This window comes from Lates calcarifer, linkage group LG12 (genome assembly GCF_001640805.2).
Source record: "Lates calcarifer isolate ASB-BC8 linkage group LG12, TLL_Latcal_v3, whole genome shotgun sequence".
In the NCBI taxonomy this organism is placed as follows: Eukaryota; Metazoa; Chordata; class Actinopteri; family Centropomidae; genus Lates; species Lates calcarifer.
In genome coordinates, this window is record NC_066844.1 from 25,094,813 (window position 1) to 25,110,684 (window position 15,872).

The 15,872-nt window shown below is 44.3% G+C and overlaps 2 protein-coding genes across 2 annotated transcripts; both read right to left on the reverse strand.

Annotated features, from left to right (window-relative positions):
- Nucleotides 1-191: 191 nt before the first annotated feature.
- LOC108889965 (heat shock protein beta-7-like) lies at nucleotides 192-1,441 on the reverse strand. Its single transcript, XM_018686682.2, has 4 exons — nucleotides 1,290-1,441; nucleotides 1,054-1,187; nucleotides 624-749; nucleotides 192-508 (listed from the first exon to the last, which is right to left on the reverse strand). The coding sequence occupies exons 1-4, from the start codon at nucleotides 1,366-1,368 to the stop codon at nucleotides 503-505; spliced, it is 345 nt and encodes a 114-aa protein (XP_018542198.1). The 5' UTR covers nucleotides 1,369-1,441; the 3' UTR covers nucleotides 192-502.
- Nucleotides 1,442-2,717: 1,276 nt separating this feature from the next.
- Nucleotides 2,718-15,275, reverse strand: LOC108889990 (ephrin type-A receptor 2-like). Its single transcript, XM_018686720.2, is given in 18 exon segments — nucleotides 2,718-3,555; nucleotides 3,900-4,000; nucleotides 4,002-4,056; nucleotides 4,423-4,616; nucleotides 4,896-5,045; nucleotides 5,206-5,415; nucleotides 5,524-5,585; nucleotides 5,695-5,880; nucleotides 5,963-6,088; nucleotides 6,197-6,249; nucleotides 6,523-6,625; nucleotides 6,748-6,925; nucleotides 7,042-7,169; nucleotides 7,771-8,103; nucleotides 8,215-8,370; nucleotides 12,191-12,827; nucleotides 14,152-14,219; nucleotides 15,077-15,275. Coding segments are annotated over 18 exon segments (2,922 nt in total). The 5' UTR covers nucleotides 15,150-15,275; the 3' UTR covers nucleotides 2,718-3,446.
- Between the last annotated feature and the right edge of the window lie 597 nt (nucleotides 15,276-15,872).

Genomic DNA, 15,872 nt, shown 5'->3' on the forward strand with positions numbered 1-15,872 from the left:
CCGTCGGCGTCACTTCCGCCCGTTTGTCGTGTTGCCTTCATGTGCTTCAAAAAGTCGTTAATTCCGACTTTATCTGGCGCTCACCTGTAGTTTTTAGACACACTCAACAATGATAATAAGTACCTAATTATCTTCTGTGACCCAAATGTATGCCAATACATTAAGAGGCGCAAACCGAGGCTAGCAGCTAACGTGTCAATAACGTCATTTAATCATTTAATTAAAGTTGTGAAAAAATATTCACACGTTTTAAACTTGTTTATTTGCCATCTTCTGTTTGTTCTGCTGTCACAAAAAGACTACAGCAATGTCATAGGAAATCACACATTTTTAGAATACTATTTTCAGTGTTGGAGGGTTCGGTCCAAGTGCAGTTGGATTTGGTTAATCATATTTCCAATAATCCATGAAGTGCATTGCTTTATTCCGTTGCCCGCCGCTAGAGGGCGGTAAATCCACACGTTTTCACAGGAGAGCCACTGTGAATGGTTTAGTGCTGAGGTTACATCTGGAGAAATACAACAGAACCAAGACAAGGAATTAAAGAAACAGTTTGATTAAAAAAAAAAAAAAAGATTTTTATTTTTTTATTTAATGCAGAGAGAGAACAAGAACTAAAATACCCTGCGAGCTCTGACAGTCAGGACCCCGCCGCTCTCTATTGACATGGTCACAGATATGGGGTCCACATCTGATGGCAGTTTGCATCGGTGGGAAAATGTATTTGTGACAGTCCCATCTTCACCCAGCTGCATGGCAAAAACAAATATTATGAGACTGTGTGGAGGGTGCAAATTAAACCAAGAGAGCCCAGTGTCAATTTACAAGCCTACACTTTTTCTAAATTACTGTTTTAGTAGCATTTGAACTCAAATTTGGGGCCTTGATTTATCATGGTTACACAAAAATAGGTTTCTGCTGTCCCGTAATCACAATACTTCTTTCTAAATCATTACGCCTCACTCAGCTGTCTAATAACTCTCTCCTCCAAAAAGCAGCATCTGTGCGATTACCTCTGCTGTTTTCTACACCAGGCCTGTCTGCATGGCTCACCTTCTCAGCATGGACCTCTATCAGGTTGTTTGAGGATGTGATGATAACATCCTCTGGAGGAAATTCACTCACATCGACTGTGAACTGGAAAATGTCTCCAATGACCTGGATCTTCCCCGTAGGATGTGAGTGTCCTGTAAGAGTCATTTACAGCTGATGACAAATTTCTGAATGTTTACTGATTAGATTTTTTTTTCTCTACATCATATATCTTTGTCAATCCTTGTTCGTCTGACCTGTACATTTGTGTTCTCTAATGCTCTGCTGAGGTTTTGATCCTGAGTCTTCAGGGAAAACACCTTGACCTTTCTCCATACAGGCTGAGGAAGTGAACTATCTCCTGCCGTCTGTATCGACGACCCATGAGAGGTCAATCTAATCTGGTGAGCTGTCCCTTGTCTCTGATAAAAGTCTCACCATATATGAGTCTTTTATAGGCCACTGGGAGCTTGTGGGTGCCACGGGGGGATGTGGGTGTGGATGTGGCCGGGTCCCTGTGTGATTCAGCTGGACTGGAACATGACACAGATCGCAGATATTCAGTGTGTCGGAGCTGCTGTTGAACTGTTGTCAAGGGGTCCGAAATTTTCAAGCCGCACCCACGACCGGCAGCATAATGGGTCTTGGTGTTTGTGTGTGAGGACGGGTGTGAGGGAAGAAGCTATAATTATAAAGTGCGACACTGAGTGAGCTGTTGTCCTCAAGTTTGAGCCAAGAAATGCAACGATGTGACACAGTGAAGATGATTTTAGACAAGATTTATGAAGAAATCAGGCTTTTGTTTTAAGGCTGAGTGAGGTGCAAGTGTCTCAGAAATGACTCTGTACCCATGAACGTCTGGTGAAAACCTTACAGAGAGGAGGAGGGGGGTTACTGTAATATGTCTGAGTGGCAGTGGTATGATGGAGCACTGTTGTGTGTAGGTGTGACATTCTGCTCCACCCTGGCAAAGTCACTGAGGTTGATCAACTCCATCTGGGCGACAGGCGTCACCATAACAAGCTGAGTGATACGGTCAGATAAAGGTTCACGTCCAACATTTGTTTTAGATTTTAGAGGATGGTGTCAGAATAAAGTTCTTTGTCAACATGTGTCAGAAAGGTTAATCCTGTTGTGATCATAAAAGTGTAAAGAAGTGTGTGTAGCAGCACCACCTCCACCAGGGAAATTATTTGTTCACCTGTGTCTGTCTGTTTGTTTGTTTGTTTGTTATCAGGATTACGTAAAAAACTATTTACACCACACTTGGTGGAGAGATGGAGCATGAGCCGGGGACGAACCCAGTAAATCCAGGAATTCTTCATCACTTTCCTTACCACCTCGAGGTAGGGCGTTTTTCAACATTTTCATGTATAGATCTATAACCTAGTTATAAGTTTGAGATCTGAGTTTAAATGGTTTGGTGCAGATTAGAGCTGGACGGACCTGTGTGTGTGAAGAACAGTCATTATGTGAAGTTACTTGGGAAAGCTGTTAAAAGTAGCTTGAGAAATGTGAGTATTTTTCCAGAATCTTTAGGCATGAAGCATTTATAATGTACACACAGTTATCAGCTCAGTTTCTTTTGTTTTCATTCTAATATTTGCTAATAAACAAAATGCACTCTGCTAATGTGGCAAAAAAAACACAATAACAAAAAAAAAAAAAAAAAGGCGACAGCCGAGTACAAGGAAGTGATCCAGTCACAGGCAACACTGATTTTATTTAAACATAAAAATACACCGCCTGGCAAACATGCGCCAGATCAGAGTTATTTCTCCTGTAACAAATGCCATAAATACAAAATAAAATAAATAATAAATAAAAATGGACAGTTGTATTAAGACATGGTGTAAACAAACAAAAGACTAGAAGAAGATGCATCATGTGATACAGAGACTAACTACAAAACAAGAATGTGTGATTTTTTGCCCTGAGTGGAACAATTATTCCAAATTTTAAAACATTCTCTCATTGATCGCAGAAACTGTAGCAAAACAAACTGATTTAGAGATCCAGAGAAACTGGCAGGATAAAGTGAGTGCTTGGAAGACAAAGCCCTTAATCATAAAGAGCCTTAATGTTTCAGTCATTCAGAAAATACAAAGCCGATCACTCTCACATTGTCTCACATTTGTTTACTGCATCACGTAATGTGTTTATGTTCAACATACGAAACATTTTTACATGATAAGATAAATTATTTATTTTCTGGTATCATAAAGTACATAAGTGTTTTCAGTCTCAGTCCTTTCTGAGTGGCTTGGAGGGTCCTCTTCAGTCGTGCCACGCTGTGCCGAGAGTAGCTCGGTTTCACCCCCTCCCTCCCTCCCTCCCTCCTGTTTCAGTCCTGCTCGTCCGTGAGTGAAATGGCATGGTCGGTCAGTGCACTTTGATTTGGAGGAATGCTTAGATCACACTGCAAACACGCTGAGGGAGCTGGTCTCGTCTTTCAGGCCCAGGATGCTGTAGGCTATCCTCTTCATGTGACCGGGCAGCCGCACGCCAATATTCCTGATGTCTCTGAAAGGAGCAGATAAATGATGATTAATGATAAAGATCATTTAGTAGAGGGCCAGGGGTACTTGTTGAGAAGATTTTAAAGTAGCTCCTAAAGCAAGTGGCTGCATAAATGTTTGAAACAGGTTGCTAAAAGTAATTCAGTCTGCTGTCGAAGTTATGTCAGTAAAGAATGAGAGGAATGACATGGGCAGAGGCGGACTGAACTATTCCTGCATCACAAACTGGACGACAAGTGTTCGAGCTGAGATCTCAATACGTTCTCTGTGCTACAACAAAACGTGGCCCGGTGCCAGATACACCAGCACAGTGTGACTGAGCTGCACCTGTGCCATATGTGTACTTACTCATGCCTCAAGGCGAGCACCTGCTCCATGGTCGTGATCCCCGCGCGGCTGAAGCTTTCGCTGTACTGGCCCATTTTGATGGAGTCCAGCCACTCGGGCACCGGACCTGAACATGGTGCCGTCGCAGCCGCTGGTGCTCGGCAGGCGGATGGACACTCTGCGAGGAAGAGCGCACGCTTAGATCACTCATCATCATTTACTTTCGCTTTATGTTTTTGAACAAGAGAGAACCAGTTGTACTGCCAACACCCTGCAGATCGGAAATATGTTTCAATAGTTTCTAATCTTCTGTTGGCAAATACCAAAACAAATCCTGTTGAAGTTATAGAGATAATCTTGTAGAGGATGAATAGTCTTCAGGAAGTCGCCTCGCCCTGCTTTTTTTTTTTTTTGTTTTTTTGTTGTTGTACAGATTAAATAAACAAGATATAACTGGTATTTCTCTTAATACGCCTGAATATAGATGAATATCTCTTCTGCTTTGCCACCAGAACTTAAACATCAGTAAAAATAAAGTTCATACCGTGGGTCAAAGTCAGCTATGCTTTTCAGAGACTCTGGGTTTCGGAGCAGTTTGTCCAAAATGTTGACAATGTCCGAGAAGCGAGGTCGTTTGGAGCGGTCGTGCTGCCAACACTGGAGCATGAGCTGGTAGATAGCGGACGGACAGTCCATCGGAGCGGGAAGCCTGTAGGCCTCGTCGATAGCCTTCATGACCTGAGGAGGAGACGGGGGCAGAGTGAAGGCAGAGCTTAGATTTAAAGTTAATTTATGGCTGAAGTGACAGACAAAGAGTTTGAATAGGCAGCCGTCCAAAAAAGCGCTGTGTTCGTATGTTGATGTTAACAGTTAATTTAAAGAGGATGGTGGGAAACTCTGCTCTGTGTCAGGCAGCTTTCAATCACCACCTCCCCTGACTCTCAGCAGTTACATACATTAAAGTTTGACCTGCAAAGGCCTGAGAGCTGGGAGGAGAGTGTGACAGATGAAACATACCTCATGGTTGCTCATGTCCCAGTAGGGCCGTTCTCCAAATGCCATGACTTCCCACATGACGATGCCGAAGCTCCACACGTCGCTGGCTGAGGTGAATTTCCTGTACGCGATGGCCTCGGGGGCGGTCCAGCGGATGGGGATTTTACCTCCCTGACAGAAGAGAGATATAACCACAGTAATGAATGGAATGGAAACACAAGGCGCTGAAAGACCAACACTTGAGATTGGACGCTGGAGAGTAAAAACATCATTAACAGTCTGACATTGTTTTTTTTTCTCTGTCTTTGTGCTGCAGCTGTTGCAGACGTACTCTGGTTGTGTAGGTGCCCTCGGCGTCGTCCTCCAGCACACGCGAAAGGCCGAAGTCGGACACTTTGCACTCCAGGTTGCTGTTCACCAGGACGTTTCTTGCTGCAAGGTCACGATGGACGTAGCTCATGTCAGAGAGGTATTTCATGCCGGCAGCGATTCCACGCAGCATTCCCACCAACTGATATGAGGGAATCTCTCCATCACGGTCCTGAAGAGAACAAAAATGCACATGGTTCAAAACAGGATAGATAAACACAAAAAAGTTACCAAGGATAAGGAATAAAAATGTTAAATTTAAACAACAATGAGAACCTACCTTCAGATATGTGTCTAGAGCCCCGTTCTCCATGTATTCAGTCACTATCATCGCATGCTTGACTGAAAATTAAAAGAAAAAAATTACATTTAGTGAAAGAAAAACATACAGGCAGCTGACTGAAATAAGTTGTGAGCGGCTGTTTGTTTTCTCTCCAAGGTCATGACTCACATTTGGTGACCACTCCCTCCAGGCGGATGATGTTTGGGTGCGAGAACTGCCCCATGATGCTGGCCTCGCTCAAGAAGTCCTGCCTCTGTTTCTCCGAGTAGCCCGGCTTCAGGGTCTTGATTGCCACGGCCACCTCTCCCCGCAGAGGGGTCTTCATCACTCCGCGGAACACTTCGCCAAACTCTCCTGATCGGCAGACGGACGCGTCAGAAACAGAAGCGCTCTGAGGTTTCATTAAACGCAAGGTAAACGGGTTAAAAACACTCACCTATGCCGATGACTTTCTGTTTGTTGACTGCACTCGGGTCAATTTCTGTGACGAACTTCTGGATGGCGATGTTGGGGTCTTCATACATGTGTGGATCAACGTAAGTCTTCAGAGGCTTGAGCTGATCTAAGGAGGAAATGATGATCAGATTATTAGGCCAGATGACAACTTAATAAACCGTTTAATCAGTAAATAACACAGATTATTACTGTATGTACTGTGCGGTTTTCTAACCTGTGGAAAAGTATGGATCCTCTGGTCCACCTCTGCCACGAGAGCTCAGTCTCCTAAGAGAAAAACAAGACCAGTCACTACAGGACTAAACAGAATACAGTCTGGCTTTTCAGTAATTGCAGGTCAGTCTCAGCTGAAAAGGACGAAGGCTGTATTCAATAACAGCACCGGCTATTACTCATAAACCCCCCCTAAGCTGTCACACCGGAGTATCCTTAATTCGCTCCAGTTCGCGGCACATAATCACACAGTCTGCAGGTTTGTGTATAATATTTATCTGAATGACACAGGCTTTGAATGTGGATATGAAGCGTGTTGTTACCAACCGTCTACGCAGCAGCAGGACGGCCACCACAACGAGCAGAATGACCGCGACTCCGACTACAGCTCCCATCACCATGGTGGAGTTGTTCTGGATCTGAGACTCAGCTGTGCAAAAATCGCAGTGACAGAAACATTCATCAGCTCGAGTGTAGTGAAATAAATTTTGTGCAGAGAGAAATTTGAGAAACTGTTTCATCATCTGTAGATTTTTTTAGGGTTGCTGGTACCTAGTGGTGAAGTATGAAACTCCTGTTCCATGCTGTAGCTGCCAGGGTTTCCTTCAGGACTCAGAGCCTGGACCCTGAACATATAAGTAGTGTCTGGGGTGAGGTCGCTAATCTGGACCGAGCTTTTCTCCAAAATCAGGACTGTGTAGGTGGTCACGTCGCGCTCGCCATCGTCATCCTGCAAAGAGAAAATTGAGAAAATTGGCGGATTAGAGTCGTTTTTTACTTTAACCAGAAATCACTCTGAATGAGGGGAAGTGGAGACAAAAAGAGCACAAAAGCACTCTGTCTTACTTTTCTGCGGTACATAAGCTCGTAGCGGTGACTGATGTGGGCTGGAGGTCTGCGAGACAGAGTCCAGGACAGAGACAGACTGGTGGGGCTGCGATCATCCAGATGGATCAGCTTCACCTTGGGGGGATCTAACAGTCGGTGAGAGGCAGAAAGCAAAATAATGGTTAGTGACTAATCGCAGCCTTTGGAAAGGCCATTTGGAAATGAAAGCCTTTGGGATTCAGCGGGTCAGACTGAATTCCTCCTCGTGTAGTAAGCCCTTCTTTTTGTTTTTTGCAGACAGATACATTATTACATGAAACATGTCTTAAAATAGAGACATCAGTCCTTCTTTAACAGCTCAAAAAACAGTGTTTTACTTCTTAATTCCATGAAAACTGCTTATAAACATTACAGCTGTAAAACGCTCTGTATCTCTGAGTCTTGTTGACAGTACTTCTTACGTAGCTCTACTCCTCCCAACCAGAGATTAGATTAGATTTCTATTGTTTGTACATTTACTTGACTCCAAACACACTGTAAGTGATATCGCTATTTCTGCGTCTGACATTTTGGCAAAAAACAAAACAAAATATTTAATGTAATTACAATGTTTTATGGTACTTTCTTCATTTTTCCAATGTGAATGTCCAGTTTGATTCAAAGTGAAGGGTTAATTAAGTTTTAATGAGAAAAACAGAAATTAAAGCAAAAAGAAAAACATTTCCATACAAACATGACCAGGCTCACCTGTGTAGTCCAGAGCAGTGGTGATGGTCTCTGTGGGCCTCTCAGAGCCGTACTGCGACACGCCGCTGTGAGCCTCCACAGTGAACGTGTAGTTCAGATGAGAATCCAGGTTGGTGACGACGACCGTGGCGTCCCGCAGGTCCGTGGGACCCGGCTCGAAGCGCACCGTCTCACTGCAGGGGACGCATGAGGCTCCGTCGCAGTGCTCGCACACCACGCTGTAGGTGAGGTCGCTGCGGCCCCCGGTCACCAGTGGTGGGCTCCAGGACAGCTGCAGCCTGCCCTCTGCCGGCAGGGTGATGGAGGTCAGGTCACGAGGGGCACTGGGTGGGGCTGGGGGGAAGGAAGTAGATGACAGAGCAGTTAGTTAGGTCATCCAAACTTCCTTTAATGAGTTTAAAAAGTTGACTTTTTAAGTAATATGTCAGTGAGTGGGGTAGTTACCAGAGCAGGGAGATGTCAGAGGGTCTGAGGGGGAGCGGAAGAAACCCTCCTCACATTGACATTCAGTGGCGCCGGCTGCGGAGGGCTTGGTGTTATCAGGACAAACCCGACATAACTCGCTCGATACAGATGGCTTAAAGTAGCCTGGCTTGCACGCTGTGTGAGAGAAAGAAGGTGTGTGTTAGTTTAAGGATGACATGTAGGAATAACTGTGAAACAGACAAACACAGGAAGGAATGACTGATCAAAATGCAAACAATGAAGCTGTCTCTGTAATACCAGCCCTTAACACCCAACAGGAAGCATTTGTTGTGTGTAACCTATAATCAGCGAGTCTTTGTATCCAGAGGAATGAAAAGGGATTTCCCTGACGATCTGCCTCCACATGCCTTTTTTGCCCGGAGGCCTGATCTCAGGTCACACTGCCAGTGTCAACCGGATGACAGTGGAGCATTAAATCCATCAGGTGATCTGATCTGCCTTTCCCCTGTGAACCCTCAGCTCATATTCCCTGGCAGATAATATTTGTGTTTTCGCCAGAGGAAACGGCACCATGGACGCTGGTGGAGTGCTGCTGGTGGACATTTCAGCGCACAGATAAACAGCCTTCCAGGGCACGAGAGGTTAATGAACATGCAGACTGGACAGAAAAACCACGACGCAGGAGCTGCGAGTCTGTCTGAGGCTGATGTTTCCTGCCTTTCTTCCTTCCTTCCGCTAACCTCCCGACACCAGTCGCAAATTACAGCGTGCAAGGTTGAATAGTTGGTGGACAAGAGAATCAGGAAAGAGGAAAAGCTGCGGGAAGCGAGTATGATTTTCAGTGTGTTTATGGAAACAGATGCACATACTTTCTGGGACGATAAAAGCCTCAGAGCACAGTTAAAAAAAAAAAAACCTTGAAAAAGAGTGGATCTTGTGAAAGATCTTCTGTCTCTGCTCTCATTCTGCTGTCTCCCTGGGGAGCAGCCTTTCATGTGTCCCCCTGTGCTGGTGGCCGAGAGAAGAGGTCGAGTGAACCCTGGATTGAAGACGTGCTCGCGTTACTTCGCCACCAGGGCAGAAGGACCTTTGCACTCTTGAGCATTGCCGCAGTGGAGGAGAGGCAGCAGGTTGAGTTTGAGTAGGAGGGATAGAGATGAATAGGTGGATGGGTGGACGGATGGGGGATGGGGGTAAAGGTCTGGAGCACCAACAGAAGTTCTCTCTGGGGAGTCACTTGGCGGCAGTGGGGGTGTAGTGGAGGTCTTTTCGCATAAGAAAGAAGGGGCCAGCCCATTTCATCTTGAGCTGAAGCAGCAGGACCTCTGTCACGTACCAAAGAAACTCCAGCCCCATTCATCTATTGTCTCTGAGATTGGACAGAGTGGTGCCATAAATATGTTGCACTACTCATTATACAGCTCGCAAACAGCGGCATGTGTGCAAGGCATGAATACAAACGTTGTTAATGCAGATTCTGGTGATGACAAAGTCACATAACTACTTTTTTAAAATCACCAATACATTTTTTTGTGTAAAATGTTTTTGATCCAAAGCTTTCATTCATTAAGCTAAACTTTATTTCCACTTGTTGATGGAAACAGTGCCTCTTATTGTCCCACGCTCTCTCTGACTGCTGCCCACATGTGAAAAGGACTTATGTTCCGCACCGGTGCATCTGTTAATTGAATCTGTTTTTTGCTCTTTGTGTCGGCCCCATTGTTCTAATGAGTGGGAACATGGATTAGGGAGCTCGTTGCGTGTGTGTTAACAACCGGATGAAAGAGCAAAGGGAGGCAAAGCGGGGCATGTCATTGGCTAACAGCTGTCCTGTTGCTCCACTAATCCTCTTGACTAAATTACACTCCACACCTAACTAAGCAGCCTCGGTACTAACCACCCTCATGCGCCAACTGTCGACTCGCTCCCCACCCTCTGACTCTGACCAAGGACAACCTGCTTATTTGTGTCAGTCAGCATTCCTCCTCATCTCACTTTACTTCCTTTTCCCACAACAGTTGGGCTCCTCAGTGGAATCCACAAGCGGCCTCATGAGCCTCTAAGCATATCACTTTCTACAGTTCAAGTAAAAACTGGAATGGAGGCTGCAGGTTTCTTACATTAGAGACTCGGCCCGGGAGAAGCTACAACAGTGTGTTTCACTTATGTAATACAACATGTTTCCTGCATCCTAATAATAAGGTCATCCTCCAGACTTTTGGAATCACAGTTTTTCCGATCAAATATTTCCTGTCATGCTCTCAACAGCCGACTGCCGGCTTCCGTTTCAGGTGCTTGGCTCGGAGTCGGGCCAATTCACAGTCTAAAACATTGCTCTGCCTCGACTTCCTCGCCTTTTCTGCCTTCATTTTTACAACCTCAGAGCAAAATTTGCTCTTTGAAGTGCAGAACTTGTCTATCAAAGGTATGTAAATGTAAGGAAACTGTGAATACCCAAACATATTCACTTTAAAGTGATATAAGGCACAGAAAAGAAGAGAATCCTTACATTTTTTGGTTGGAAAAAAAAGGACTTAAATTTCATGTCAATCAGCGAATCGATTAATCGTTTAATTCTTTCAGCAGCTAGGAATGATTTGCTCACTTGTAGGAACAGAGGAGGAGACCAAACATCTGCCAGTCAAGGTGACTCGGACCATCAGGAGTCATAAACCGCAGCCTGACTCAGTCTAACCTCTGATAGGTGTGTCGGCCTCGTCCCTGTAATCTGTGGTTTCTGTCGCCCCGGCAACTGACGCAAAACAAAATACTTGCGAGGAGAAGACACACCACTCAGGTAATCATTCTGACACATTCACACGGCCCTTCCTTTAGTCAACCGGTGGTGTAGGTGACGCGAGGGTGAAAGAATTCCTTTCAGAAATCCCCACAGAGCACTGTGCCCTTCCTCCCTCCTTCCTCCTCTCTCTGTGCCCTCTCTCCTCCCACGTTTCCTCCAGACAGTTGAACACACCACACCCCAGAATGCCAAGAGACAGGCCAACTTCCACACAAACAGTGGGAGCTCTTACAGTACGAACACCACAGCTATGTCTTCTACTGTACACATCTGCGCCTGAGTTATTGATCTTCTATCTGTTCCCACAGGTCAGGTACATACTGCAAAGTTTTTGCATACTTTACCTTAGTCGGGGTGTCACTCACATGAATAGACAAAAAGCACAAAGACTACAGCATGTCCCTATTATTTTCAAATATATGTGTGTCTGTTTTGTTCTGTTCTGTTTTCTTATTTCATACAAATACTATAGAGATATGCTCTAACCTATATGGTAAACAGTTTGGATACAAGAAATTAATTCACCTTACTATTTTAAATTCACAATAAATTTACACAAGAGAGGCGAGGAACTGTAAACGCAAAATTAGGGAAGTGTTCATTGACACCATCTTCAAATTCTCATCATATTTAGTCTGTGTACAGACACTTCTGAGTGTACTTTTGTCGGTTTTTACAGTGCACACAACAAAGTCAAAGTCCACAAAGAATTAGGACATAACCTCTTCTACTGTACATTATCACCTCCAGCAGTTTCCCCATCCATAAAACAGTGCCTCAGCCCAGCCCCATTCCTGAGTCCTGAGAGAGAGACACTGGAAAGAATGTGCTGTTGGCTAACAGGTGAAGAGAGGATGATGGGAGCTTGTTGAAATTTATCTGTATCAAACAGAGCAATCTGTGGTTGTCTCAACATCTAAACAAAACAAACAGGTTTAGACACCTTCCCTTCCTCTGTCTCTTCCCTTTCCCCCCCGTGCCCAGTCATGCTGTACCTGACCTTATTTTGAGACAGATATGGAGTGTTTTCACAGCAGATCTCCAAACAAACCAGACGTAATTAACATTCCTATGCGCTCATTCCTCTCATCTTGCCAAAGTCATGGTTGGAGGTGTTTCATTTACTACAACTTCACATAGCAACACAAACACGTCTCAGTTGAGTGGTGTGGCAGTATTTCTGGCCGTGCTTACCTTGGCAGGATTCCCCGGTGGTTTCGAATCCAGGGAGACACTGGCACTGACCCACAGGAACCACCCATTCGCCCTCAGCTGTGCAGTAGATGCGTGGGGTGCCATGACTGACGGCGTTCTCCACGCAGGCCCCCTCCACCTCCCTGAGGGCGTCCGCCACCGTCTCTGGGAAGGCCGCCAAGCTCTGCACCGTGGACGGGCATGTCTTGTAGTAAACTCTGACGGAGAGCAGCGCCACACAAGCACCCATGTCCTGAAAGGCCAGGTAGAAGCCCTTCTTGGACAGATCCCCCACCGTCTTCACTTCCGTGTTGACCTTCACCATGCGGCCTTGTGTGACCTCATCGGGGGCGATGGTGGCCACTTTGCGGAACTGCGTTTTGCGGAAGTTGGTTCCCACATCAGCGTCGGCCTCTGAGATGAAAAGGTTGAAGGTTTCTTTGCAGGCCACAGAGGCGCCATCAAACGTGTTGCAGTCTCGCACGACGAAACGGAGCTCCACGGAGACACGGGTCGTCCCCGGGCGCCGCTGGATGAACGTCGTCCGTAGCCAGTTATCCTGTTCAGTAGAGTCTATGCTACAAACACTGTAGGTGTAGAAAAGGGAGCCATTCACCACCGTCTGGACTATCTCCCACTGCAGGACAGGAAAAGGCAGAGAGAGGAGAGGGATCACTTTAAGGGACAAAACTCACTGCTACCAAACTACAATAATGAAAGGAGAAAAAGCATTTTTCCAGGGGATAAGTACAGGGCTCAGAGGCTTTGTTCTTGCCAAGAACCAGTTTTATTGATGAGACACCTCTTCTTTCATGCTGAGTGAGAATCTCATAAAGTGCAGAAGTGAGCCTGAGCTTTTTCTCTCTTCTTTTTTTTCCCCCCACACATTGAGATTACTGGCCTGGGCATGTGCTGCGCTCACAACGTGTGTGGTTTTCCACCGACACACGAGGGTGCATGTGTGTGAGACGCACATAAACCAAGCAAATACTACTGTAGAATACCAACTAACATTTATGACAGTTAAATTAGCTTTATAGGCACAGTGCAGGAGCATGGCAGCAGAACTGGCAGCAATTAAGACTTTTTAAGAGAGGGAAGCAATGACGAGTAGAAAGATTAAAAGCCTCAGTTTAACATTAAAATTTGACACCTCATATGTTAGCAGCACTGGTGTGTTTCAGGGACTGAATCAATGCTTTAAAGTGCATTACTTTGAGCGTTGTGGAAAATAAATGTGTTAAATTTCAAAAGGGACAAAAAAGTGTGAGAAAGCTGGATGAGAGGAGAGCAAAAGTTGACAGACCAGGGGAAATCCTGTGCGATTAAACGAATATCCTTAGATCTTTTGGAACAGTCACAGAAGAAATGAAGCCCACACAGTGGAAGTGGCTATGTCCTGTTGCTTTTTTTAGTCGGAAAGCCACTGAACTATAGATAGAGGGATGGTTCTCCACATATGGACCACTCTTTCTTTTTTCTTTTACTCATGTCTTCCCAACGTACAGATCATCTTTCTGCTGTAACCTCCAAATTCAGATCAGAATCTCGAGGAGGAACCGCCTCAACATTTAGTTTTATGGTTTAGCGTCAGAATGAAAACAATCCACTGCGACTGTGTAAAATGCACTTCAGTACTGTAAATTCAAAATGTAGGTTGATCCTTGACATTTTAATGGCATTCATAAGTTTTTTATGAAAGGGTAGCGTTAACACCAGACTAGCCGAGCTCTGCCAAACCTCATCTAGCTGCCACTCATTCCATCTCTCCCAGAGAGCTTTTTTAGCGGCCTGAATGAGCAGAGAGAGGCCTCTGTCATTGTTGCTGACCAGAATTTAAATTCTCACATGGACTAATCTGTCAGCTGCCGTTTTATTTACTTGTTGTGATGCAGAGAGGGGCGAGTTTTGAGTCTTGGACCTGAAGTCTTAAAAATGCCTGTTGGGGTATAAATACTCACTCCGTTCTCATATGGCAAAGTCAACCACCCCAACTCTGATCCTGAAGCTCTCATATCCAGCAATACCTCTACAGGGACAAACAGAAAAAAACATGGTTACAACAAGAGCAGGAGTGACTGAGGACACCTGATACGTCAAAGAAAATATTTCATATAATACACATTTAGCTATTAAATAAAGTCACTACACATTTACAAACTTAGACTTCTAGTTTATTATATAATTCTGTTTATAATGCTGTTAAATAATGAGTAATAACCATGATTTGACTGTAAGATTAAATCCTCTGCCTTGATCTCTGGGGCCAGCAGCTTTATGGGGGGCACATGCCATGCTTTGACAGTTTAATCAAGCATGTCGGTCCGATTCAGGACTTCACTGACCGTATCCTCCAGGTCCAGCATACAGGACCAATAATGTATGAGAAAGGCGTGGGCACTTAAATCGCCATGACGAGAGAAATACATGAAACTGCATCATAAGTGAAACAAAAAAGTCGGACATGTTTCGACATATCGCAGGTGTCCCTTTACATCATATAAGTTAACAAAGGCCAGAAATTACAGAAGAGAAAATCAGTTATAAAGAAAAAAAGTTAGGAAAAAAGACAACTTGAGTTTACTTATTATTTACAAATTTTAAACAGTTTAGGAAAAGTTTAAATAGTAAAACTCTCGTTATACATATCGCATTGTTTTCTTGTTTAGGCTATTATTTGTAAATTTAAACAGAACAAAAAGCCATCGGCTTTATTTGAGGAATTTTAAGTTGACAATAGAAACAATGTGAAAGCAGAGGTTACTTAAAGAGGAACTTAAAGCTGGCTAAGAGATTCCAACCTCCTGACTCATGAGGTGCGGTAAAACCGGGCGACACTTTTATTTCTTTTTTTACACACAGCGAGTTTTAAAAAGAAATACTTACGTTCTTTCGACTGGCTGATAAATACGTGGTTAATAAATAAAAACACCAACACGTTGACACGACGGAGCTCCATGTTTCCACACAACTTTAAGAAAAAAAAGTGGTGGTTAAAAATCCCGAAGCCTGTCTGCTCCGCTCCGTCCGTCCGTCCGTCCCTCTCTGACTCCACTTCTCCGAACACTTCACTCCACCGGCTCAGTGAGCACGAGCTCGCAGCCCATTCAGAAACAGGTGGCGTCATCGCCCCGCCCCGCGCCCTTTGGAATGTGGAAGTCCTCCAAATATGGTAACAAAAGGGGCGTGGCAAGAACGATCTGACCGCACCTGTTTCATTGAGGAGAATGAAGGCCTTCACACTGCACCGTTCCCGTATTGATTTGTTTAAAATGTGTATTTAATTAAAAGTCAACAGTAGAGTTCCAACGATTAACCGATTAGTCAAGTGACAGAAGATTAATCGGCCATTATTCTATCGATGTATTCAGCATCTTGAATAGGAAGATTTTCTGTTTTTCTCCTCTTTTAATAAACTAAATATCTCTGGCCAAACAAAGAAGTCACCCTGGACTCTGAGAGAGTGAGGGACAGTTTTCACTCTTCTCTAAAAGCTTATAACAACTAATCAAAAAATAATTGGTAGATTAATCGGTAATGGAGATAATCATTAGTTCCAACTGTAAATCAAGATTCAATAAAACTTTTCTTTAGTATCATGTATATCTTACACACCACACACTTATATAGAAAAAAGTTAAAAAGTTGTAAAAAAGAAATAAAAATAAAAGTCTGACAAGCA

Excerpts from the sequence above, each read along its gene's own strand:
- LOC108889965 (XM_018686682.2), bottom strand. The coding sequence starts at position 1,368 with ATGGAGAAAGGTCAAGGTGTTTTCCCTGAAGACTCAGGATCAAAACCT. Across the intron at positions 1,188-1,289 it reads TAGAGAACACAAATGTACAG|GACACTCACATCCTACGGGG; the intron begins GTCAGACGAACA and ends TGACTCTTACAG. Across the intron at positions 750-1,053 it reads TAGAGGTCCATGCTGAGAAG|CTGGGTGAAGATGGGACTGT; the intron begins GTGAGCCATGCA and ends TTTGCCATGCAG.